Genomic DNA, 27,706 nt, shown 5'->3' with positions numbered 1-27,706 from the left:
GAAGGGTGGATCTGTAAAGAACTGCTATTCCTCCTGATCCTCGTAGCCCCCTGTGTCTCTAGTCTCATCTCTATAAGCAGACTCCCAAGTGTACCCGCTGACAACTGGTAGTGGACGCTCTGGACTCTGATGTGTCTCTGTGTAAAAGACTATGTCTCGACCTGTGTAGGATTTCGAGAAGTTCCCTGGCTCTGACCATAAGGTACCATTACAGTTCCAAATGGTGCAAGATAGGGTCTCGAAGATCTAAGTCTCATAGACCCCGCCTCCCTATGTGGGAGGGGAGGTGGGTGCCTGACGGGGGCTTGTAAGGAGTCGTCCATCTCTTACTACTATCCACTTCTCCTCCTTGCGGGCCCGATCCCACTGTTGCAACATGAAGCGCCTCTCCTCAACCTGTAGTGGAGTGAGGTCCTCATCCATGGAGATCGCTGGGTTGGTCTTGTAGGGCTGACCTGCGCTGTAAAGCCGAATGTCGTGGAACTGTATGATCAGGGGCTGCTCTCGGTTGGGGTCTCTCCCCACCCGCCATGTTCTCTCAATCATGTGCTCAGTCACCCCCAGAGTAGTGGCCACGAAGGCCGTCGCAGCTCCAAGAGGGTAGCCGAAACGGTTACCCTTGTAAGTTCCCGTTTGGCTACGTCGACCCATCTGGCCATCTCCTCAATTGCAGATTGCATGCTCGCAATCTATGCCTCCACAACTGTAGTGCTCCTTGGGACTGTGCGTATAGCGGTGACGACTCGGAGTTGTGAGATGTCCTGTCTGAGTCCCTGAATGAGATCAGCCTGGTCTTGAATAGCACAAGCCTGCTCTTGTATGAGACGCGCCTGCTCTTGGGTGAAGTGGGCCTGCTCCTGTGCGAAGCGTGACAGCTCCATCTCGCGCTCTCGAATACTATGTACCTCCATCAATAAGTTCTCCCAAGCCTTCGATGGGTCAGCTCGTCCGTGTCCTAGTGGAAACTGGAAGGACTGTGGCATTATAGTGAGGGTGAGACTGGAGGCTGGGTGACGACTTCATCAACAAGTTCTCTAGCGGAAATTGGAAGGACTGTGGCATGAAAGTGTGAGGGTGAGGCTGGAGGCTGGGTGATGACTGGGCAAGCTGGGTACGATATGGAGATGATAGTGTCTTGGATAAAGTGATCCCAGTAGGGTGTGGGAACGTAGGCTGACTGAGTAGAGGGGAGAAAAAGATCGAGGTGTAATGCGGAGCAGTGTATGACCCCTCCGAAGTAGGTGTCATAATCGATGAGGAACCTAGATCCTATAATCTAGGGGAGGAATCACACCTACCACATGAGTTGGCACAAGTGGCCTCAAGACTCTTCACACTCACACAACTATAGGACACTCCTAGGACTCTAGGACCACGCACACGAGGACCACACACACTAGGACTCCGATTCCAACAAACCCCCCTTCGGAGCTAGGGTGAGAAACTATGACATCATCCAGACTGTGCATCCCAGGCAATCTCAGAGGCTAACAGCTGAGCATAATTCAGAGGTTGAACCAAGCACTCTCATGGCTTAGGTGTCAACGTGATCAGAGACTCAAATCTGAGCATGGATGCATGACCAACTCATAGGTCTAGGGAGTACACCAACATCCTGAAACTCGGCCAGGCTTGATAAAGGAAAGACATAACAACCCCCCTGTCTCCTAACTGGGTACATGGAAATAAGTGGAGTCTTTTATAGGACAAGGCACACAAAAATGACAAATTATTACATCATTTTAGGGGGACTACCCAAGGTAGAGTACCTAACACACATGACTCTAGAAAGCCCACTCTTCATCTATCACCTCATGGAGGGATAGACCAGAAATAGCAGCAGTGCAGGCTTGTTCCTCAGGTCCAGAAGGTGTAGCTTCATCGTCTTCGTCCTCGCTCTGCTCCGCAACCAGATTGGCATGTTCTTTGGCTTGTACCTTTGCCATTTTCTTGAAGCAACGATCCTCTGGATGGCCAAGTTTCTGACAGTAATTACATTTAAGAGGTTTTCCGTTCTTCTTGGGCTTATTCTTGAGAAAGAATGCTTTGCCAGATTCGAAGGAAGATTCCGCTTTCTCTGTAAGCCTACGGTCCTCATCAATGAGATGAGCTACCATATCCTTAAAGCTCATATTGCGGCTGACTCTTAGGACAGCAAGGATCTCATTGTACTTGGAAATGTCTTCAATACTGGAGAGAAGTACAGCAACTTGATCATCATCTTCAACAATGGCTTGGATGGCAGATAATTGTTGGAGAATTGACCCAAGATTGCTCAAGTGTTCATTGAGGGTTTCAGTTTCCTTCATCTTGAGCTTGAAGAGTTTTTGTTTGAGAAATACTTTGAAATTATTGATCTTATTTCCAAACAAATTCTCTAACTTTTCCCTAATGTCGTTTGCTGTCTTATCAAAATCCACATGGTGGATAAGGTTGTCAGCTAAAGCTAGGCCAATGATAGCCATTGCTTTATCATTTTGGTTCTCCCACCAACTGATTCTAGCATCATCACCTTGGGGTTTTGGCTCCTTGCCATTGGTGATATTCCATATGCTTTCTTGCATAAGAAGTGTTGGGGTAAAGGCACATTGCCAACCCTTCATTAAAAGATAGGACACCTATGACTGTCTTAAGACAGTCATAGGGTAAACCTAATCCTAATAAAACACAAGTGAGTTTGTGGTGTGGCTCATCATTTTTTTCACACCCGCACTTGAATGTCTCTCTCTCTCACTCTCACTCTCTTGCTCTTCTTCCCCCTTCACTCCCTTTCAACTGGTATCAGAGCCATTCCCCTCCACTCCCTATCAAAGCCATTCCCTTCACTCCCTAGCCTACCGACCCCCTTCCGTACGGACGTACGGACAGCACCGTACGACCGTACGTCATCCGTACAGTCGTACGGACGGACTTCGAGCGGGCGCGGGCTGTGGCGTGGGCACGGGAGCAGCGCGGACGCGAGCGCGGGTACGGCGGCGCAGCAGATCTTGGCGCAGGGCGGCGGTGCATTTCGCACGCAGGGCGGCGGCGCATTTCCAAGCTAGGGCGCGAGCATCGTTTTGGCGCGGGCCCTTGCCTTGTCCAGCAGCTACTAGCTGCTCTTCTGTGCAAGAGCAGCCTGTGCACAGCATCAGGCTGCGCGAAACCAGAGCGTGCAGCGCGCGCTCAGGTACGGTTATCCGTACCTGTTGTACGGATTCCGTACAGAAGTCGTACTGCCGTACGGATCTCCACAGCGCAGGTACAGGGAGCTGTTTTTCGATTTTTGTGCAGCAGGGAGGTACATTATTTCGGTTTTTCGGGATCTGTGTCCGAAGAATTTTTTTTTGGGATCTGGCTGTTGTACAAGTACAGCAAGTACGAAAGTACAAAAGGCATTTTTTTGTTTGGGGAAGAAAGAGAGTTGAAACAGCATTCTGCTCTTCATTCCTCTTGATTCAGGGTCATTTTTCAATTCACAAAACTGTCTTATTTTGAAAGTACAGCACGTACTTTCATTCATCTCGTGCTTGAGGTGAAGGAACCACAGTGTGTGGTTGATTGCACAGTTATTCTGTTCTGGGAATGTAATGCCTTGATTTTGCAAGAGGACATATGCTTTTACTGGGTTTGAATCTCAGTTTACAGGTGAGCAGATCATAGGGCTTTTGCCCGGAAGGTGATGCATTGTATGCCTTGAGGCAGTGTGGTGCCAAAGAGCACACATTTGTCTTGATTTCCGCAGTGTCGAGGTGACATTTTCTTGCAGGTCACATTTCTTGTGCCACACTCAGAGAACCTCAATTGAGCCACGCTTGGCCAGGGCGCATCGAGTTTACTCGGTCCCTAACTGTCCATCGTTGACAGTGCTCAAAAGGTTCCTCATTGAGTGTTTGTACGTTGGGATCTGTGTATGTCATTTCTACACAGGGCAGTATATGCATTACATTGGTGGATGATTTTGTCAGAGAGATTTTCATATTGCTTGCTACCTCAGTGTTGAGGTGTTCTCCACTTGATTCAGGTGTCAGATCAAGGGGCTTTTGCCCAGACTTTGTTTGACAGCACTTGGGTTACCGACAGAGATCTTCAGATGCATTTTCTCCCCTTGGTATAAGGGTGATTGCTTGGGATTTATCCCATTTACTGTTGCAGGTTATGTGACAGGCTGAAGTGTCATTTTTTTTTGGGTGATTGCCAAGTGGTTTATGCATATTAACTCAGTGCAATACCTCATCTGAGGTGGGAGAAGTGATCAGTACAGACAGTACAGCAGATTTTTCAGACAGTACAGCAGGGTTTACGGCAGTGTTTGTGCTTTGTCAGATGATTATGCACTGTTAAGCACTTGTTGAGCAGCTGCAGCAGTCTGAAATTACTGTTTTTATGCCTCTTTTTGAGCACGGTACAGTGTGTCAGAAGGTACAGTATTTGCAGTGTCATTTACTGTTTTGCTGCAGATTTTCCTGACAGTAAAAAACAGCACCATTGAGAGTGCTTCTGGCTCTTGAATAGAGCAGGTTTTTCTGAGAAATCAGAATTTTTATTCAGTTCTTGTTTACTTCCAGGGAGTCAGGTACTTTCCTCATCTGATATGGCATCAGGGGGAAGTGATTCTTCAATTCTGAACATAAAGAAACTGGAAGGAGCACACAACTATGCATTATGGGCAGAACAGTGCTTGAATGTACTTCTGTTAAAGAAGATTGCTAAGCCCATAAGGGTGAAGGGTGTCAAGCCATCTGACATGGCAGCTGATGACTGGGAAGAGCTTGATTTGTCTGCGAGGGCAGCTATCATGCTCACTATTTCAGACACTCTTGTGTTCAATGTACAGGCTGAAAAGACCTCTTATGGTCTATGGCAAAGACTAGAAGAATTGTATGCCCAAAAGAGCTCAGCCAGTAAGGTTTATTGGCTGAAGAAGCTGGTCGATCTTCGCATGAAGGAAGGTACAGCTATGACCTCACACTTGAGTGAGTTCAATGCCATCTTTACACAGCTGATTGCACAGGGGTTGAACCTTGATGAGGAGTTCAAGGCTACTTTCTTGCTGTGTACCCTCCCCGAGAGTTGGGACACTTTCAAGACCACCCTGTCAAACTCGAATGTCACTCTTATTTATGCTGATGTAGAGAGCTCTCTCCTTATGGAGGAGATGAGCAGGAAGAATAATGTGGGCAGCAAGTCTTCAAATGCTTTGCAGGTACAGGATAGAGGCAGGACTCAGCAGAAGGGGAGATCTGCTAGTAAGTCCAAATCCCGCAGTCAGTCCCGTGGCAAAAAGGACATTGAATGCTTTTATTGTGGCAAGAAGGGACATGTGAAGTCTAAGTGCTTCAAGTTCATACGGGATCAAAAAGCCAAGAAGGCTGAATCAAAGGATGCAGGAAATGCAAGCAAAGGCAAAGGCAAAGGCAAGGCCAAGGCAGATGACTTGGATGCAGTGAATGTTGCAGCAGAGGACAGTGACAGTGACATACATGATGTTTTATGCTCTTCTGCTGTAATAGCACATGCTTTGGTTATTGATGGCCATGACATGCACACCTGGCTCTTGGATTCAGGTGCTTCTTTTCATGTTACTCCTCATAGGGAGTGGTTTACTTCCTACACAGGTACTCATGGAGTTGTTCATCTTGGGAACAACTATGCATGTCAGATTGCAGGGATTGGCAGTATACAGATAGTATTTCCTGATGGACGGTCATTTATGCTTGATGGTGTTCGCCATGTGCCGCAAATCAAGAAAAATCTGATTAGCACTGGCTTATTGGATGACAGTGGTTACCACACCACATTTGGGGATTCCAAATGGGTGATTACTGATGGCCAGACTGTATTGGCTGAGGGTTTTAAGAGTGATACCTTGTACCCTCTTTATGTTTCCAGTGTGGGTAATCATGTTGCTGCCATAACCGAGCTGCCAAAGGTTTCATTGTGGCATAGCCGGTTGACACATGTCTGTTAAAGGAATGCAAGAACTGTCACGTTTGGGTTATCTGCCACCTCTTTCTTTTTCAGATTTGCCTACTTGTGATCATTGTATATTTGGCAAGCATTCTGTGACTCCTCATAAGAGGAGAACTCCCCAGAATAGAGCACCGCTTGATCTAGTGCACACTGATCTGTGTGAGATGCCAGAGTTATCACTAGGGGGTGCAAAATATTTTATTACTTTCATTGATGATGCCACACGCAAAGTGTGGGTCTATTTCTTGAAGCATAAGGGAGATGCCTTAGATGCTTTCAAGAAGTTTGTCGCTCAGGTAGAGAATCGGACAGGTTGTAGGCTGAAATGCCTAAGATCCGATAATGGGGGTGAGTATGTGTCACATGCTTTTGTGCAGTTTTGCCAAGCTAAGGGCATCAAACAGGAACTCACAGCCCCTCATAATGCATCTCAAAATGGTGCAAGTGAGCGGATGAATCGAACTATTCAGGAAAAGGTTCGATGTATGTTGTCTTATGCTGCATTACCCCATGGCTTTTGGGCAGAAGCCGTGGAAACAGCAGTTCACATTATTAACAGGTCGCCAAACAAGGCTTTGGAGTTGAAAGTGCCAGAGGAGGTGTGGTCTGGCAAGCCACCCTCATATAAGCACTTACGTGTATTTGGCTGCGAGTGCTTTGCTCATGTACGCAAAGAACTACGCACCAAACTGGATCCAAAGTCTATCAGATGCATCTTTATGGGTTATGGTGACGAAGGTGAAATGGGGTACAGGTTATGGGATCCCGTTAAACGGAAGATTATACGCAGCAATGATGTCATCTTTAAAGAGGATAGTGTACACAAGGAACCCGTGCAACCTGTGGAATACAGGAGGGTTATTTATGATGATGTTGGACAGCAAAGAATGCCCATTTATATGCAGCAGCAGCCTGCTGCAGATAACCCTGTTCAAGACGGTATACAGGCTGAAAATCAGCCAGATAATTTTGCCAATGATGCACCACTGGATATGCCAGCAGATGGAGCTGTAGCACAGCCAGATATGGTGGTACAGCCACCCGTCATGCATGAAGAACAGGCTGGACAGCAGCCTAATCCGGAACATTTTGTTAGGAGGAGCACCCGTGTACAACGGCCTCCTGCCAGGTTTGTTCCAGGAGCCAATAATGTGGCTGATTTTATCATGCTGACAGATTGTGGTGAGCCTTCCAGCTTCAAGGAAGCTATGGGAAGAACAGAGAAAAAGAAGTGGGAGAAAGCCATGCAATCAGAAATGGACTCCCTGTAGGCAGAAAAGTTTTGCCATGCAAGTGGGTTTACAAAGTCAAAGTGGATTCAAATGCTTTACCGAGGTATAAGGCCAGATTGGTTGCCAAGGGATTTAAGCAGGAGAAGGGCATTGACTTTGATGATATTTTTTCCCCTGTAGTCAAGATGACTACTTTGAGAACAGTGTTAGCTCTTGTTGCTCATGACGACATGGATTTATGTCAGATGGATGTGAAGACAGCTTTTCTTCACGGAGATCTCCATGATGAGATCTATATGAGTCAGCCAGAGGGATATGCTGTTAAAGGGAAAGAGCAGCTTGTGTGTAAGCTCAAAAGGAGCTTGTATGGACTCAAGCAGGCACCAAGAGAATGGTACAAGAAGTTTGATGCCTTCATGCAGTCCCAAGGGTATCATAGGTGTGAGACCGATCACTGCTTGTACACCAAACGGGCAAAGGATGGCAGTTTGATGCTACTCATTCTATATGTGGATGACATGCTTATCGCCAGTAAATCTCAGCATGAGATTAGTGCTTTGAAGAAACAACTGCATAAGTCTTTTGACATGAAAGACTTGGGTGATGCAAATCATATTCTTGGCATGCGTATTACTCGTGACAGGTCCAAGGGACTTTTGTTTCTGTCACAGAAAGAGTACATTGACAAAGTACTGCAGAGGTTTAAAATGGAGGGGGGGAAGTCCATTAGTACCCCGTTGCCTCCACATTTAAAACTCAGCAGTAAGGACAGCCCCAGATCAGATGATAATAAGGCTGAAATGGCCAAGGTTCCGTATGCATCTGCAGTTGGATCTTTGATGTATGCCATGGTTGCCACTCGTCCGGATATTGCTTTTGCGGTGGGAGTCATCAGCAGGTATATGGCAAATCTAGGCAAGCGGCATTGGGAAGCAGTGAAAGGTGTCTTGAGGTATCTCAAGGGTACCAAAGACTTGTGCATATGCTATGGTAGGCAAGATGCATTGGTGCATGGTTTTACAGATTCAGACTATGCAGGGAATGTAGATAACCGGAAGTCTACTACCGGTTATATTTTCACATTTGCAGGAGGTGCTATATCATGGGTGTCTCGGTTGCAGAAATGCGTTGCACTGTCAACCACAGAAGCTGAATATGTTGCAGCCACTGAGGCCTGCAAGGAAGCAATATGGCTTACTCGGCTGGTGGGAGATTTGGGCATTACAGGAGATATGCCAGTTTTGCATTGTGATAGTCAGAGTGCTATCATGTTGGCAAAGAATCCGGTCTTTCATCAGAAGACCAAGCACATAGAAGTGAAATATCATTTCATCAGGGAGGTACTGGAAGACAAGCGACTTGAGCTTGTGAAAGTGCATACTGATGATAATCCTGCAGATTTGCTCACTAAGAGCTTGCCTACAGAGCGGTTTGCACATTGCCGCCACATCATGGGATTAGGATGAGACCATTCTTACTTTATGGTCTTGTATACAGTAACTGTATATTGCTGTAATTTTTATTCTTTTCTCCCCTTTAGGCACATTGGCCTTTAGGTGGGAGGTTGTTGGGGTAAAGGCACATTGCCAACCCTTCATTAAAAGATAGGACACCTATGACTGTCTTAAGACAGTCATAGGGTAAACCTAATCCTAATAAAACACAAGTGAGTTTGTGGTGTGGCTCATCATTTTTTTCACACCCGCACTTGAGTGTCTCTCTCTCTCACTCTCACTCTCTTGCTCTTCTTCCCCCTTCACTCCCTTTCAAGAAGAAGCTGGAGTTTTGTCTGCCAAGTTGGGAAATTGCTCCCTGAGAATTTCTTGATGAACGAGGAGTTTTTTATGCTATCCATTGGTGGGAAGGTCTTAGTTGTTATTACAGCCAGTGTCTAAATCCCTTACAATGTTTACTCAGATTTCAAAAAAGGCCCAAATTTTACATGGTAGAAGCTTCAATTATGCCAAAGGAAGACACAGAACAGAAAAGCCCTAAATTTTAGGGTTAGGGTTGCTGCAAAATTAGGGTTTGCAGAAAATTGGGGCTTTTCAAAATTTCCTAGAGCATAGTGTTCTAGCAATACTAGGGAAGCTTCAGACCATAAAAGCCCCAACAAATTCACCCAAAATGGGGCAAAAATCTTCAAAATCGCAATTTAGGGTTTTGGGCTCAGAAAGGGGCTGGAAAAGTGTGAGCATGAGAGTAGGCAGAATATAGCGCATATTTCAAGGCCGGCTGTACGGACAGTAGGCCTGTTTGTACGGCGCAACGGTCCGTACAGTCCGTACGGCTGTACGGCTTGTTTGCTGGTCAATGGAGAGGCATAGGTCTGGGCTGATACGGGCTCTTGTACACTAATGCTGAGGCTAAAGAGCAGTCGATGATGAGGCTTGGGTAGGAGCTCATGTGGAGAGGCGAACGAAGAAGATCAACAGCGTAGCTCTAAATAGAGAAAGAGGAACGTCATTAGATCAGAATCTAGACTCCAGCTTGCAAATTTTTACTCAGGAGATCAGCCCAAGAGATACGCAATGAACAGCTGCAGATAAGCGATGCAACTTCAAAGGATATGTTGGGCAGGAACTAGAGATAAAGGGGCGCAACATCCAGCGTGAGTATCAGTAGCACATGTCGATATAGATCAGCTCCTTCATGCAGCAGTTGTGACAGTATGGCCCATCAGTACGAACGGCAGGCAAGCAGGAGGTGTACGGGCAGCAGCATCAGAGGCTATATGGCACGCGTAGGAGCAACAAATCAGGCCTGTTGTGCGAGCAGATGACGAGCAAAAAGAGAAGGAAGGTGGTGAGCAGAATGAGGAGGAAATGGCGGGCAGAATGGTGCAGCATCAGGGAAGATATAGGGCAGAAAGAGGAGAGAGTGAGCGCACTTCAACAAGGGAGAGTCAGGAAGGAACATGGCTGGCTCTTTCTTTAGTTCATGTCGTCACGCCGTCCTCTTTGTGTATGGCGCAGGTCTTTGACAGCAGCTCCACGAATATGATGAGCAGGTCTCCATAGGAGAGGCTCGGGAAGGAGGAGTAGGAAACGAGGCTCTGATACCATTTGTTGAAAATGGGGAGAGGGTGAGAGACACTCATCACATGATTGGAGACAAAAGCTGAGGCACAATAGCTGATGTTGATAGTTGGTAGAATCGTAGCAAGTACATGGCCTCATTTATAGGCTGGGCAAGCCTTATCTTCCCACACAGACACCTCATAGATGAGGTCACACACAAGAGAATCTAGATCCTATAATCTAGGGGAGGAATCACACCTACCACATGAGGTGGCACAAGTGGCCTCAAGACTCTTCACACTCACACAACTATAGGACACTCCTAGGACTCTAGGACCACGCACACTAGGACCACACACACTAGGACTCCGATTCCAACAAAGTAGTGTGCAAGCAATCCATTCTGTCTTTTTAATTTGTTATGTTATCAAGGTTTCTACTTCCATGGTGTATTCTTTCAAGAAGTTAAGGAAATGCTGTTCACTGTATGTAAGTTTTTATTTTGTGAGCATTACTGTTTAATTATAAACTAGATTATTTTCCTTTTACACAATTGTCCCTTAAAATGAATCTCATTGCTCACTATGTACTTTTTTGTTTGATGTCTTATCTGGGTCTACCTTTGTTAATTGTACTGAAGTTATTCTTGCCTTAATTAAGATTCTTGTGGGTTTCAAGCTTCTTTTGATTGCCTTCTTGACCCTTCTTAGGCAAGAAATGCATGCAGATGCTCACTTTTTGTAATCTTATTTATGTCTATCTTTTGTAATTTCAACGATTGAGTTACGAAAATACATTGTAGATAATGTTAGCTTAAAAGCATACTGATGCCATTGCTAATTTTATTCTTCCTCGAGTCTGAATTCAGCTCTATTATTTGATCCAAAAGATAATGTTGCCTGGCTTCTCATGCTGGTGGGTTTAATGCTTCCTTGAATTGCCTACGTGGCAATATGAGCATATTGTCATCCTTCTTATTTCTTTGAGCTCGAAGGTTTGTCATGTTTCTATGATGCAGAGAAGAAGCCACTGAAAGGCATAGGGCAATAGAGGACCGTTTAATGAGGCAAAAAGCTCAAATGTTGCATGGAGAATCTGCGACATGGGCACTTATGTGGCATCTCTTTGGACAAGGTACATGAACCTTTTATTGAAGTAAAAATAACAATAGCTATACTAAGTCAGTGCAATAGACATGTTGGAGTGTACACAATCATCTCATGTCTTTTATGCGAGTAGATAGATGCGAAGTCAAATTTACTCATCATCTTCACAGGTTTGGAAACGTCACTTCAATGAAATATTATTATTTACAGATTGTGATTAAATAGTTAAAAGATGATATGTAAGATGAATCCATATGGATGCTTATTAGCATTATAATGTCTTGGCAGTCCCAAATATCAGTATGAAGGCTTATCTTAGATTGCTTTGTAGGAGGTAAGCACAATACTCTATGCAAAGTAGCATTATAATGTCTTGGAAGTCCCAAATATCAGTATGAAGGCTTAGTGTAGGGAAATGTTATTAGTAAAAGTAAGTGTGTGTTTATGTGGCACTAGTAGTATAGAATATTGTGTGCTAAGGGCACAAGGTTGAGGTGGCAGGGCATGTCCATGTGCCACCCTTCCAAGTGAGAGGACCAATGGGCGTGTTATATAAGACCTAAGGTATGGGGCTGGGTTTTCCTTTTTAGCCCCTCTAGGTACCCTTTTATATAAGGTGCTTGGTGCCAAAAGGTGTGCCTATTCTAAGGGGTGTGACCCTTGGAATAGGTGTACCTTTTCATGAAGGGGTGTGACCCTGTTTTTAAAAGGGGTGTCCCCACACGAAGAGGTGTGTCCTTTTTTCCATGATGGGGTGTGTCCCTTGGGTGAGGAGTCAAAACTCTTCATCAAAAGGTGTGTCCGATGGTGGAAAAGGTGCGTCCCTTGGTTTTGGGATAGCCCAAGCACATGAAAAGTCGTGTCCATTTACATCAACTCGTGATGTGTGGGAGATGGAGAGGCCATTGATGACTTTAGGCAGGGTTGGCGCTAAAAATTTTTACGCTGATTCTCTCCATCTCTTCCATGCACAATGTGCACGGATATCCTTCTAGCGGAAAGAAATGTATCAGATAGGCGCTAGAAGGTGGGGGGCATTTCCTACAGGGCAGGAGCGAAATTTGCTGTGATACCACTGTAAGAAATCCTAGATTTACTATATTTAGAAATGTGCTAAGGAACAGAAAGGAGACTGAAATAGCAGAGAACAAGGAATAATTGTATTGCTTGAGTGTCTGTAGTGTATCTGTAGTGTGTCATCCATACAATTGGGTCTCTCTTATATAGAGAGTGAAGAGTCACACATGAAAAGGTGTGTACTCCAAAGTGTATGTGCATGAAGAGGTGTGTACCCCTTGTGAAGGGTGTAACCCTTGATGAGAGGGTATATTACAATAGGAGTGTCTCTTGAATAGAATGTCTCTTGTGAAGGGTTGTGCCTTATAGAAAGTGTCTTGTCAAAAGGGCATACCCTTCCACAAGTGTCCATTCATCAAACCATCCATAAGTCTAGATATAGAGAAAGGAATACGTCACAGATCCGGAATGTTTAAGAAATCTAGGATTTCCATACGTATAGTAAATCTAGGATTATGTTCAAGATCTCGCCAAAGAACAAGGAATTCCGTGATAAGTCGATGTCGAGTCTCTCGTTGTCGATGGTCCCGAATACGCTTAGGAATAAGGAGAACATAATCGTCTTGGATTTCTGGGACATAATCACCTGATCTAGAGAGAATTTGCGTGGAGAACTTCAAAAACTTAGTGAAGATGTTGTTTGTGCTCATGTAGGGATCTGCTGAAAACGAGGATGTCATCGAGTTAAACGATGACAAACTTATCGAGGAAAGGCCTGAAGATGTCGTTCATTAGTGTCATGAATGTGGCCGGGCATTGTTTAATCCAAAAGGCATGACCAAACATTCATAGTGTCCATACTTTGTTCGAAAAGCTGTCTTGTACTCATCACTTTCTCGTATGCGAATTTGATGATAACCTGAACGAAGATCAATCTTTGAGAATTGTGTTGCCTGTAGAAGTTGATCGAAGAGGTCATCGATGCGAGGCAATGGATACTTGTTTTTTATAGTGAGCTTGTTGAGGGCTCGGTAGTCGATGCAGAGACGCATTGACTTATTCTTTTTGCCCACAAGTAGTACAGGAGATCCGAAAGGGCTGCGACTGGGCCGAATGTGACCTTTGTCGAGGAGTTCGGTCACGTGTCTTTGGATGTCTTCATTTTGAGTGTAAGAAACCCGATAAGGAGGTTTCGACAGTGGATTGCTGCCCTCTACCGTTTACTCCAAGCTTCCAAAACTAAAAGACTTGACATTAAACTTCGGAAGCCTACACTGGTCAACGAAATCGCCGAATAGTTAACCAATGGCTCGCAAAATTGTGCATGTACTTTGATACTGTTGACCTCACTGAAGGCAAAAAGATTGCCTTGGCAGCCTCCCTCCTTAAGGATACAGCTTTCCTATGGTGGTAAAGACGCTTAAAGGACGGCAAAAGTGTATTAACCTGGGAACGTTTTGAACACGTGCTCCGTAAGCAGTTCATACCTGCCAATGCGGACTTCCAAGCACGTTCAAAACTCCGACAGTTGTACATCTCTCAGTTCACCACATTGGTGCTGGAGATTGATGGTTTAACTGAGGATGATCGCCTTCATGCTTTCATCTCAGGCCTAAATCCCTCGTTACGCATTGATGTCCTCAAAGCAAACATCACCACCACAGCTGGCGCTATTGCTTACGCACAGCGCATTACAGATTTCCAAAACACAGGGAAGCAGAGTGCTAATCGAACACAGAACTCTACTATGGCTAAAGGTGCTCGCCCTCAAGATAACCCCAGGTTTAGAAAAAACTCGGGCAATCAAGGTCAGCGATAGTCTCCAGATCACCACAAGTCTCAGAAATCGTATGCTGGATTCCAACAGAAGCACCCCTCCAAGGATCGAGCCTCTTCTTCTTCACAAAGTCATCACCGTCATCCCCAACATAAAGGTGTGGCCACTGATAAAAAGAACAACTCCAGCACAAAATGACTTTGTACCATCTGTATAGGCGACCATAGATGGTTCGATTGTGTCACGATCTGTGACGTATTCCTTTCTCTTTCTAGACTTATGGATGGTTTAATGAATGGACACTTGTGGAAGGGTATGACCTTTCGACGGGACACTTGCCTTTTCGACGGGACACTTCCTAATGAGGCACAACCCTTCACAAGAGACATTCTAATGAAGAGACATTCCTATTGTAATGTACCCTCTCATCAAGGGTCACACCCTTCACAAGGGGTACACACCTCTTCATGCACATACCCTTTGGAGTACACACCTTTTCATGTGTGACTCTTCACTCTCTATATAAGAGAGGCCAAATTGTATGGATGACAATCACATCCACCCTACAGACATTCAAGCAATATCATTATTCCTTTGCTCTCTGCTATCTCAATCTCTTTTCTGTTCCTTAGCACAGTTCTAAATATAGTAAATCTAGGATTTCTTACAGTGGTATCAGAGCAAAATTCGCTCCTGCCTGTAGGAAATGCCCCTCACCTTCTAGTGCTGATCTGATACATTTTTGCCGCTAGAAGGACATCCGTGCACATAGTGCATGGAAGAGATGGAGAGGATGAGCGTAAAATTTTTAAACGCCTAAAGTCATCCTGGCCTCTCCATCTCCCTCACATCACAAGTTGATGTGAATGGACACGACCAAAATCGTGTCCTTTAAGGTGCTTGGGCTGTCCCAAAATCAAGGGACGCGCCTTTTCCACCATGGGACACACCTTTTGGTGACGAGTCTCGACTCCTCACTCATGGGACATACCCCATCGTGGACAAAGGGACATACCTATTCATGCAGGGTCGCACCCCTTTTAACAATAGGGACATATCCCCTCATGAACAGGTGCACCTATTTCAAGGGTCACACCCCTTCGAATAGGCACACCTCCTAGGCCCAAGTACCTACAAAAGGGAACCTAGAGGGGTAAAAAGGGATAAAAAATTAAACCCATCCCCTAACCCTAGGTTACCCTAACTACCCTAGGGTTAACTTAACCCCCAAATTAATTTGGGGCAAATAACCTTTAGGCAGCCCAACGAAAGGGCGTACCTTCCAGCCAAAACAAAACACAAAACAACGGCCGTATGAACCTCCCGCAGCCTGCGCAAGCCATGGCAGCCCTTCCGCACAATCCGTACAGCCCTGCGCAACAGTCCGTACCACTGCCCTGCGCTGTCCGTACAGCCTGACGAACTCACCGCAGCCTGCGCCATCGTTCCGTACTTTCCTGCGTGGCCAGCCCTGCACAGTACGGATCTTCCTGCGCACCCCTGCACCAGCCCTGCGCCGTACCACCCGCAGCCCTGTGCCGTACTGCCGCAGCCCTGCGCCATTACTCGCCACCAGCCTGCGAAATTTCGACCGTACAGTCTGTACGGTACTTCCGTACAGCCTGTACCGTACAGCCGTACGGTCAGCACTGCTTTCATCAGCCTGCACTGCCAAGTCCCGGTTCCCGGCGCTGCCAGTCCCTGATTCCTGACAGCCCCCCTCGCTACTTGCAGCCCTGGCCTTGCCATTGCAGCCCTGGATACCCGATTTCCTGACAGGCTGCTGCCTCTCCTTGTTTCGCCATTAATACCCTGCCAATTCAGCACCAGTTGCCAATTCTCGCAATGAAGAAAGCCCGTTGACAGCCCGGACCAGACCAGCCTCGAGCACTCCTCGTAAAACACTGCGACATGGACCTCCGGACAACGATTTGCAGCCTTCTTCTACGCAATCATTTGGCAGATTAAAGTATTGCCAGGTGGAGTCTTTCCAATCTGCTTTTAAGGATTCTTTTTAACAAATTACAGCAAATGAAAGAATCCACATTAAAGCATGGAAACCCCTGGTAATTCACCCGGCCATTCAAGGACATCAGCTACTACACAATATCGTGTTCAAATTGCACAGCCAGCCCATTTTGGAGCCTTTGCATCTTGGGTCTTCTGTGTCACGTGCCCTCCGAGTGACTTGGATCACATCCTCTACCTTCTGCGTGAGGCACCTCAATTACATTATTTCCTCAGCACAGTACAGGTTGTGTTCCACGAGACACGAAGATATCCGGAACACGATATTCCTCAGGAGTTTGCTGTTCATTTTTGGAGAGAGTTCTACCCTTCACCTTCGGCATCCCCAGGGTACTCTCCACCTCCTTCAGCTCCCCGATATCCTCCTCTACAGGGTGTACCTTCTCCCAGTCAGTATTTACATCCTGAAGGCACTCCCTCTCCTGGATATCCTCCTCTTCCGACAGCAGCTCCTTACCCTTTTTCAGATCCGTGGACTCTGCTACCTACCCCTGTCTTATCACGAGCAGTAACACCTTTTTCAGAATCTCCAGTGTTACCTCCGACAGGACCTCCCTTACCAGATTTCCACGGGTGGTTCCATCCTGCCTCGCCTGCCCCCTCCAATATGAGCAACCTCAGGGAACAGCCCGAATCCTCTTTGAGGGATGGTACAAACTAGAGCGCAAGTTCGCGCCTCTCTCACAGGGATTTCCGACATGTCGCACCGCTCGCGTGAAGCCTCTCCCGAGATTAAAGAATCAAGTCCCAAAAAGACCCCTGAAGGCAACACCCAAAGTGAATCTCTATTGCAACTTCAAATATCTCAGCTTCAGGACAGCATCTCCGACCTGGTTCAAAAAGTTCAACAACTCCAAGATTCTCGAAGTCCAGCACATACAGAGGACAACGTGACGCAACCCGACGACGATGCGGATTCTTTCCCCCCCGAGGTAGAAAATACTGAACTGCGTACTCTCTACCGATTACTTCAAGCTTCCAAAACAAAGCGACTTGACGTCAAACTTCCGGAAGCCTACACTGGTCAACGTAATCGCCGAACTGTTGACCAATGGCTCGCTAAAATGCGCATGTATTTTGACACTGTTGACCTCACGGAAGGCAAAAAGATCGCCTTGGCAGCCTCCCTCCTAAAGGATACAGCATTTCTATGGTGGCAAAGACGCTTAAAGGATGGAAAAAGTGTGTTAACTTGGGAACGTTTTGAACACGTGCTCCGTAAGCAGTTTGTACCTGCCAATGCGGACTTCCAAGCACGATCAAAACTTCGACAGTTGGAGCAAACGGGTTCCCTGTCTTCTTATATCTCTCAGTTCACCACATTGGTGCTAGAGATTGATGGTTTAACTGAGGATGATCGCCTTCATGCTTTCATCTCAGGCCTACAACCCTCGTTACGCATTGATGTTCTTAAAGCCAATATCACCACCACAGATGGCGCTATTGCTTACGCGGAGCGCATTACAGATTTCCTCAACATAGGGAAGCAGAGTGCTACTCGCACACAGAACTCTCCTATGGCCAAAGGTGCTCGCCCTCAAGATAATACCAGGTTTCGCAAAAACTTCGGTAATCAAGGTCAGCGACAGTCTCAAGATCCCCAGGAGCCTCAGAAATCATTTGCTGGATTCCAACAGAAGCAGTCCCCCAAGGATCGTGTTTCTTCTTCTTCACAAAGTCATTACCGACAGCCCCAACATAAAGGTGCGGCCACTGACAAGAAGAATAACTCCAGCTCAAAAGGACTTTGTACCATCTGTACAGGCGACCATAGATGGTTTGATTGTCCCAAGCGACCAAAGCAAAATTCTAATATGGAACCTAGCACTTCCCCAAAAGAAGATGCTACCTCAGCACAAGACAAGAAAGGCAAAGCTGTTCGAATGGCGAATACCATCCACCTGAGCCTGGCCAGCAACCCCGAACCTTCCCTGGCCACTCAAGTACTTTGTGTTCAAGGATCGATTCGTGGAACAACGGTCACCATCCTCATCGATAGTGGCTGTTCTCATAATTTCCTAGCCAGTTCTGTGGTCGATAAACTTCGGTTGACCACCAGTCCTAGCCTCATGGACTATCAGATTGAACTCGCAAATGGAACAACTTTCTTGTGCAACACCAGGATTAAAAACTTGTCTTTTCGCATCCAACATTATACGGACAAGTTAAACTTCGACATTATGCCTCTTTCTCGGTACGATGTCATACTCGGACAACAATGGCTCTACGACTATGATCCATCAATCAGTTTTCGCAGCCATACTATCCAGTTTGTCCACCAGGGAAAACTTATTGAGCTAACTGGTTCTAGGGATTCTCCTTCAACCCCAGTTGCCTCTGCCCTACAAGTAAAGAAGTGGGTTCGTAAACGCCAAGCAAAGACTTCACTTCTGTTGGTTACGGCAGTAGAGGAGACACCAACAAAGGATCCTCCTGAATACCTCAACCAACCTTTTTTCCAGCCTTACCTGGATCTTTTTCCACAGGAATTGCCAAAGCAGTTACCACCTCGACGACCAGTGGATCACCCAATCGAACTTATTCCCGGCAGTAATCCACCGTCGAAGCCTCCTTATGGGGTTTCTCACACTCAAAATGCAGAAATCCAAAGACAGGTCACCGAGCTACTCGACAAAGGTCACATTCGGCCCAGTCGCAGCCCTTTCGGATCTCCTGTATTACTTGTGGAAAAAAAGAACAAGTCTATGCGCCTCTGCATCGACTACCGAGCCCTCAACAAGCTCACTATCAAAAACAAGTATCCATTGCCTCGCATTGATGACCTTTTCGATCAACTTCTACATGCAACACACTTCTCCAAGATTGATCTTCGTTCAGGTTATCATCAAATTCGTATACGAGAAGGCGATGAATACAAGACAGCTTTTCGAACAAAGTATGGACACTATGAATGTTTGGTCATGCCTTTTGGGTTAAACAATGCCCCGGCCACATTCATGACATTAATGAACGACATCTTCAGGCCTTTCCTCGATAAGTTCGTCATCGTTTACCTCGATGACATCCTCATTTTCAGCAGATCCCTACATGAGCACAAACAACATCTTCACCAAGTTTTTGAAGTCCTCCGCGCAAATTCTCTCTACATCAACATTGAGAAGAGTGAGTTCTTCAAGACCCAACTCGAATATTTGGGACATGTTATTTCAGCTCAAGGTATCTCTGTGGATCCCAAGAAGGTCGAGGTAATCCGAAACTGGCCTACTCCTAAGAATGTTCATGATGTCCGCTCTTTTCTCGGATTGGCAAACTTCTACCATACAAAGGTCTATCAGTTTTCCGAAATCGCAGCTCCTATGTCCGAATTATTGAAAAGCACAGCAATTTTTCAGTGGCTTCCCGAAACAGAGTATAGTTTCCAACAACTCAAGCAAGCACTCACTACCACACCAGTTATGGCTATTGCTGACCCAAATCTCCCATTTGAGGTCATGACCGACGCTTCCGACATCGCTACAGGAGCAGTCTTGATGCAAGAAGGCAGAGTGATTGCTTTTGACAGCCATAAACATTTTGATATCCAAACCCGATATCCGGTCTATGATAAGGAGTTTCTTGCTGTTGTACATGCTTATCGCTCTTGGAAACATTATCTCATGGGTGCCGACTCTGTGGTCAAGACAGACCATCACTCTCTCAAGTACATCTTTACTCAGCCAGTCATGAACGCTCGACAAGCACGCTGGGTTGAGTTTTTGGCCAACTTTCACATGACCATTGAGTACATACCAGGACTACGCAATGTAGTTGCAGATGCTCTCAGCAGGTTACCTCTAGCATCAGCCATGGTAATCTCTACATTATCTGTGGATGTTCCGAATTCATTCAAAGGAAAGTATTTCAATGATAAAGACTTCGGCACCGCAGTACAGGTTCTTTCCAAAGATCAACCTTCGACTTCCGAAGAAAAGATTTTCTCATCCTATTCTTATACGGACGACCTTCTGTATTATCAAGATCGCGTCTATGTACCACATGACAAGGATGTTCGACGTCTTTTGTTAAAAGAGCATCATGTAGTTCCTTATGCTGCCCATCCAGGCATCAATAAGACTTATCGGTTACTCAGTGCAACATACTACTGGCCTCAGATGAAAAGAGATGTCATCAACATGGTTACATCTTGTCTATCATGTCAACAAATGAAAGCAAGTCGACGACTTCCAACAGGACTTCTTCAGCCTCTTCCAGTTCCAACTGAAAGGTGGGAAAGTATTTCCATGGATTTCATTACAACACTACCACGATCCTCTAGAGGTAACACTCAGATTATGGTAATTGTTGATCGCTTGTCCAAAATGGCACACTTTGTTGCTTGCAAAAGCAGTGCACAGGCCCCGGACATAGCCAAACTCTTTATACAACACATCTTCCGACACCATGGATTACCCAAGAATATCATATCCGACAGAGATCCTAAGTTTACCAGTCACTTTTGGATTTCCCTGTTCAAATCTTTGGGTACAACTCTACTGTTCAGTTCAGCCTACCACCCAGAATCAGATGGACAGACTGAAAGAGTCAACCAAGTTCTGGAAGAAATGCTTCGACATTATGTTCAGTCACGCCTCGCAGCCTGGGAAGAGTATCTACCACTCCTCGAGTTTGCTTATAATAACTCTTTCCATAGTGCCATCAGCATGACTCCATTCCAAGCAGCTTATGGACACACTCCGATTGTACCAACAAATTCTGTACTTCAACATCGCGTGGCCCTAGCTGATCAATTGGTTCAAGAAATGCAAGACATTCTACTGCAAGTCAGGGATCATATGCGAAAAGCGCAAGAGCGGTATCAACGGTCTGCCAACAAACATAGACGTCACCTGGAATTTAACACTGGTGACATGGTGCTATTATTTGTAGCCCCACATCGCTATAAGACGGTTAAGTCTGTGTTTCCTAAGTTGCGACCAAGATACTATGGACCTTTCCGGATCGTCAAGAAAAATTCACCTTTAAGTTATAAATTGGAATTACCACCATCCTGGGGTAAAATCCATCCAACATTTCATATTTCTTGGCTAAAGACGTACATTCCAGGCGATGAAGCAGTTCCTCTTGCAGGTGATTATGTCCCAGAAATCGAAGACGATTATGTTCTCCTTATTCCTGAGCGTATTCTGGACCATCGACAGCGAGAGACTCGACATCGACTTATCACAGAATTCCTTGTTCTTTGGCGAGATCTGGACGACTCCGACGCTACTTGGCAGTCTGATGAAGATTTACAGCAGTATCCTGATCTATTACAGCAGTATTTTCAGAATCTACCATGATATTTTCTACATCGGTTCATTATCTCCACCAGGGTCTTCTTTTGAGTGGGAGGGGATGTCACGATCTGTGACGTATTCCTTTCTCTTTCTAGACTTATGGATGGTTTAATGAATGGACACTTGTGGAAGGGTATGACCTTTCGACGGGACACTTGCCTTTTCGACGGGACACTTCCTAATGAGGCACAACCCTTCACAAGAGACATTCTAATGAAGAGACATTCCTATTGTAATGTACCCTCTCATCAAGGGTCACACCCTTCACAAGGGGTACACACCTCTTCATGCACATACCCTTTGGAGTACACACCTTTTCATGTGTGACTCTTCACTCTCTATATAAGAGAGGCCAAATTGTATGGATGACAATCACATCCACCCTACAGACATTCAAGCAATATCATTATTCCTTTGCTCTCTGCTATCTCAATCTCTTTTCTGTTCCTTAGCACAGTTCTAAATATAGTAAATCTAGGATTTCTTACAGATTGTCCCTAGCGACCAAAGCAAAATTCAAATATGGAACCTAGCACTTCCCAAACAGAAGATGCTACCCCAGCACAAGACAAGAAAGGCAAAGCTGTTCGAATGGCAAATACCATCCACCTGAGCCTTGCCAGCAACCCCGAACCTTCCCTGGCCACTCAAGTACTTTGTGTTCAAGGATCGATTCGTGGAACAACGGTCACTATCCTCATCGGTAGTGGCTGCTCTCATAACTTCCTAGCTAGTTCTATGGTCGATAAACTTCGGTTGACCACCAGTCCTAGTTTCATGGACTATCAGATTGAACTCGCAAATGGAACCACCTTCGTGTGCAACACCAAGATAAAAAACTGGTCTTTTCGCATCCAACATTATACGGACAAGTTGAACTTCGACATCATGCCTCTTTCCCGGTATGATGTCATACTTGGACAACAGTGGCTCTACGACTATGATTCATCAATCAGTTTTCGCAGCCATACTATCCAGTTTGTCCACCAGGGAAAACTTATTGAGCTAATTGGTTCTAGGGACTCTCCCTCAACCCCAGTTGTCTCTGCCCTACAAGTAAAGAAGTGGGTTCGTAAACGCCAAGTAAAGACTTCACTTCTGTTGGTTACGACAGTAGAGGAGACACCAATAAAGGATCCTCCTGAATACCTCAACCAACCTTTGTTCCAGCCCTACCTGGATATTTTTCCACATGAATTGCCAAAGCAGTTACCACCTCGACGACTGGTGGATCACCCAATCGAACTTATTCCCGGCAGTAATCCACCGTCGAAACCTCCTTATCGGGTTTCTTACACTCAAAATGAAGAAATTCAAAGACAGGTGACCGAACTCCTCGACAAAGGTCACATTCGGCCCAGTCGCAGCCCTTTCGGATCTCCTGTACTACTTGTGGAAAAAAAGAATAAGTCAATGCGCCTCTGCATCGACTACCAAGCCCTCAACAAGCTCACTATAAAAAACAAGTATCCATTGCCTCGCATCGATGACCTCTTCGATCAACTTCTAGACGCAACACAATTCTCAAAGATTGATCTTTGTTCAGGTTATCATCAAAGTCGTATACGAGAAGGTGATGAGTACAAGATAACTTTTCGAACAAAGTATGGACACTATGAATGTTTGGTCATGCCTTTTGGCTTAAACAATGCCCCGGCCACATTCATGACACTAATGAACGACATCTTCAGGCCTTTCCTCGATAAGTTCGTCATCGTTTACCTTGATGACATCCTCGTTTTCAGCAGATTCCTACATGAGCACAAACAACATCTTCACCAAGTTTTTGAAGTTCTCCGCGCAAATTCTCTCTACATCTACATTGAGAAGAGTGAGTTCTTCAAGACCCAACTCGAATATTTGGGACATGTTATTTCAGCTCAAGGCATCTCTGTGGATCCCAAGAAGGTCGAGGTAATCCGAAACTGACCTACTCCTAAGAATGTTCATGATGTCCACTCTTTTCTCGGATTGGCAAACTTCTACCATACAAAGGTCTATCAATTTTCCGAAATCGCAGCTCCTATGTCCAAATTATTGAAAAGCACAGCAGTTTTTCAGTGGTTTCCCGAAACAGAGTATAGTTTCCAACAACTCAAGCAAGCACTCACTACCACACCAGTTATGGCTATTGCTGACTCAAACCTTCCATTTGAGGTCATGACCGACGCTTCCAACATCACAACAGGAGCAGTCTTGATGCAAGAAGGCAGAGTGATTGCTTTTGACAGCCATAAACATTCCGATATCCAAACCCGAAACCCGGTTTATGATAAGGAGTTTCTTGCCGTTGTACATGCTTATCGCTCTTGGAAACATTATCTCATGGGAGCCGACTCGGTGGTCAAGACAGACCATCACTCTTTAAAGTATATCTTTACTCAGCCAGTCATGAACGCTCGACAAGCACGTTGGGTTGAGTTTCTGGCCAACTTTCACATGACCATTGAGTACATTCCAGGACTACGCAATGTAGTTGCAGATGCTCTCAGCAAGTTAACTCTAGCATCAGCTATGGTAATCTCTACATTATCTGTGGATGTTCCGAATTCATTCAAAGGGAAGTATTTCAATGATAAAGACTTCGGCACAGCAGTACAAGTTCTTTCGAAAGATCAACCTTCGACTTCCGAACAGAAGATTTTCTCATCCTATTCTTATATGGACGACCTTCTGTATTATCAAGATCGCGTCTGTGTACCACATGACAAGGATGTTTGACGTCTTTTGTTAAAAGAGCATCATGTAGTTCCTTATGCTGCCCATCGAGGCATCAACAAGACTTATAGATTACTCAGTGCAACATACTACTGGCCTCAGATGAAAAGCGACGTCATCAAAATGATTACAACACTACCACGATCCTCCCGAGGTAATACTCAGATTATGGTAATTGTTGATCGATTGTTCAAAATGGCACACTTTGTTGCTTGCAAAAGCAGTGCACAGGCTCCGGACATAGCCAAACTCTTCATACAACACATCTTCTGACACCATGGATTGCCTAAGAATATCATATCCGACAGAGATCCTAAGTTTACCAGTCACTTTTGGATTTCACTGTTCGAATCTTTGGGTACAATTCTACTGTTCAGTTCAGCCTACCACCCAGAATCAGATGGCCAGACTGAAAGAGTCAACCAAGTTCTGGAAGAAATGCTTCGGCATTATATTCAGTCACGCCTTGCAGCTTGGGAAGAGTATCTACCACTCCTTGAGTTTGCTTGTAATAACTCTTTCCATAGTGCCATCAGCATGACTCCATTCCAAGCAGCTTATGGACACACTCCGATTGTACCAACGAATTTTGTACTTCAATATCGAGTGGCCCTAGCTGATCAACTGTTTCAAGAAATGCACGACATTCTCCTCCAGGTCAGGGATCATATGCGAAAAGCGCAAGAGCGGTATCAACGGTCTGCCAACAAACATAGACGTCACTTGGAATTTGACACTGGTGACATGGTGCTATTATTTGTAGCCCCACATCGCTATAAGACGGTTAAGTCTGTGTTTCCTAAGTTGCGAGCAAGATACTATGGACCTTTCTGGATCGTCAAGAAAAATTCACCTTTAAGTTACAAATTGGAATTACCACCATCATGGGGTAAAATCCATCCGACATTTCATATTTCTTGGCTAAAGACATACATTCCAGGCGATGAAGGAGTTCCTCCTGCAGGTGATTATGTCCCAGAAATCGAAGACGATTATGTTCTCCTTATTCCTGAGCGTATTCTGGACCATCGACAGCGAGAGACTCGACATCGACTTATCACGGAATTCCTTGTTCTTTGGCGAGATCTGGACGACTCCGACGCTACTTGGCAATCTGATGAAGACTTACAGCAGTACCCTGAGATTTTACAGCAGTATTTTCAGAATTTACCATGATATTTTCTACATCAGTTCATTATCTCCACCAGGGTCTTATTTTGAGTGGGAAGGGATGTCACGATCTGTGACGTATTCCTTTCTCTATATAGACTTATGGATGGTTTGATGAATGGACACTTGTGGAAGGGTATGCCCTTTCGACGGGACACTTCCTATAAGGCATAACCCTTCACAAGAGACATTCTATTCAAGAGACACTCCTATTGTAATATACCCTCTCATCAAGGGTTACACTCTTCACAAGGGGTACGGACCTCTTCATGCACATACACTTTGGAGTACACACCTTTTCATGTGTGACTCTTCACTCTCTATATAAGGGAGGCCCAATTGTATGGATGACACTACAGATACACTACAGATGCAATACAATTATTCCTTGTTCTCTGCTATTTCAGTCTCCTTTCTGTTCCTTAGCACATTTCTAAATATAGTAAATCTAGGATTTCTTACATCAGACTGCTCCTACCGTCATCTTCACTGATAGTCAGAGTGCTTTGGCTGTTGCACGGAATCCAGTTTTCCATGCTCGCACAAAGCACATTGAGGTTCACTATCACTATGTCAGAGAGCGATTATCAGCAGGTGATATTGAGTTGTCTTATGTTCCCACTGACGACAACTTGGCATATCTTTTTACGAAGGCTCTACCTCGACCTAAGTTTGGGGCTTTTCGGCAAGCTTTAAACTTAGTATCTTTTGTAACTTGGTCTGTTGTACTCTGTACAGTCATAGGTTGCTATATCCCTACGAGACAAACATGTGCAACCATGACACTAGATATTTAGGTATCCTGAGCCATGTCCAGGATACTTCAGCCCATACCATGGAGGGGGGTTTGTAGGCCATCTCATGGGCTATCTATAGATGGCACTTATACCTTGGTATGTGCCTTGTAGGCCTAGTTATAGACAGTTAGGACTATTAGTACAGTTAATGTACCATCTATTTCAGTTAGGACAATCAGGGCGCTGGGGTGCCCTTCAGGTCCAAAGGGTGTCTTATCTTGCAGTACAAAATGTCATGCAACTGATACCAAGGTATCCAAGCTTGGAAAGGAATAGCAAATGCTAAAGAGAGAGTGTTTTGAAGGGATGCAAACTACCAGTTCTGCATGCTCATGTGTGCATGAGGAGGAAAGACAATGTATGCTTTGAAGAGTGTGTTTGGGCACATGGCAAGTCATTTAGGGGAACCTTCAATATTCCAACTACAGAAGCTGACATGCAGGATAGCATGCTTAAATGCACGAGTGTTTGAATGTGATATTGGTTATATGAACTATGCTTTGCATGGGACGTTTTGATAAGTCAAGCTTTATTTCTGATTATAAATTCTGAAAGCTAAGCTTTCGAACAATTTTGCTGACTGCTTGGAATTATCATTGTTGTTTTTCCTTTCCAACTGCTACGAGAGATTCTGGAGGGGGTTTCTAATGTGCACTGTACTGCACAGGGTCTGCTGATATGGATCTTGAAAATGAATATATGGTATGCATTCTTTCCGTGCTCAAATGCAAGACTGATTTCATGACTGCACCCTCTTTCCTGTGACGTAAGAAACTTGCAATGTGACAGCCTACATCTCAACATGAAGCATGTGAATTTATCACGACGGATGAGACTGCTCAGATATGCTTTAGAATAGTCCAATGGCTGGAAGGCTTGGCATCTAAAACGCTTGACCTTGAGAAGAAGGTACATTATAACGTGGGACCTTATACATGTTTGTATGTGTTCAATGGCAGTTTTCATTTGCTACTTGTGGCATTTAGATATAAGCCTTTCACAAAGTAGCCTCTCCTCATTCTTGTATTGATATGCTGTCTCATCTTCATTGTAATGACCTTGTCCTTGTGCTCAGCACAAAGGGTGGTATGCAGGTTCTTATCTACAAAGACTAGGTGTCTGGCATCAAACGCAACGTGCTATTAAGAAATTGACTGGCAAAGCTGTACTTGTTAAACATCTGGATCCTGATGCGCCTACGAGGGAGCAGGCTTCACTTCAGGCGGAAGATAAGGTTTTTTGTCCTTACATTGGCTATTGCAAAATTACATGTGCGGCGCACACACACACGAACTGCAATTTTGAAATATTTGGTGATGGACGGTTGCATTCAATGTCTATAGCATATGAGCATTGGCAAGAATGGGCTTGGATCTTATTTGTACAAAGCTGTCAAAAAGCTTCTCATATGAGCACCAGGGTCACCGGACAACAAGTTTTGGGACTTTGAAAGATTTTGAATGTTGTCCTAAAATGTTTCTACAAAACAGCCAAAGTGTGCAGTTTATGGTGAAATTCAAAAATTACGTAGGACAAGAAATTCTGTGCCTGCTGCTCGTTGCTCCCCGCCTGCTCGTCGCCAACATGTGTAT

At 45.1% G+C, this 27,706-nt stretch overlaps 1 protein-coding gene across 7 annotated transcripts in view; it reads left to right on the top strand.

Moving 5' to 3' along the window:
• The window catches only part of LOC147891045 (nuclear pore complex protein), a 111,584-nt gene that overhangs the window by 24,585 nt on the left and 59,293 nt on the right, over positions 1-27,706 (top strand). For all 7 annotated transcript variants that reach the window (XR_015542567.1, XR_015542566.1, XR_015542565.1 and 4 more), the window contains exons 5-8: positions 11,223-11,338; positions 26,782-26,816; positions 26,904-27,023; positions 27,190-27,348. Coding sequence is in view for 4 of the 7 variants with exons in the window: in XM_087389215.1 (XP_087245341.1) it covers positions 11,223-11,338; positions 26,782-26,816; positions 26,904-27,023; positions 27,190-27,348 (430 nt within the window). In the remaining 3 variants the exon portion in view is untranslated. The remainder of the gene's footprint in view (positions 1-11,222; positions 11,339-26,781; positions 26,817-26,903; positions 27,024-27,189; positions 27,349-27,706) is intronic.

Source organism: Dipteris shenzhenensis, chromosome 18 (genome assembly GCF_047967505.1).
Source record: "Dipteris shenzhenensis isolate YYH24624 ecotype China chromosome 18, Dip_SZ_1.0, whole genome shotgun sequence".
Lineage (NCBI taxonomy): Eukaryota > Viridiplantae > Streptophyta > Polypodiopsida > Gleicheniales > Dipteridaceae > Dipteris > Dipteris shenzhenensis.
The sequence above is the reverse complement of the archived record's forward strand: the minus strand, read 5'-3'. Positions and strand labels throughout refer to the sequence as shown.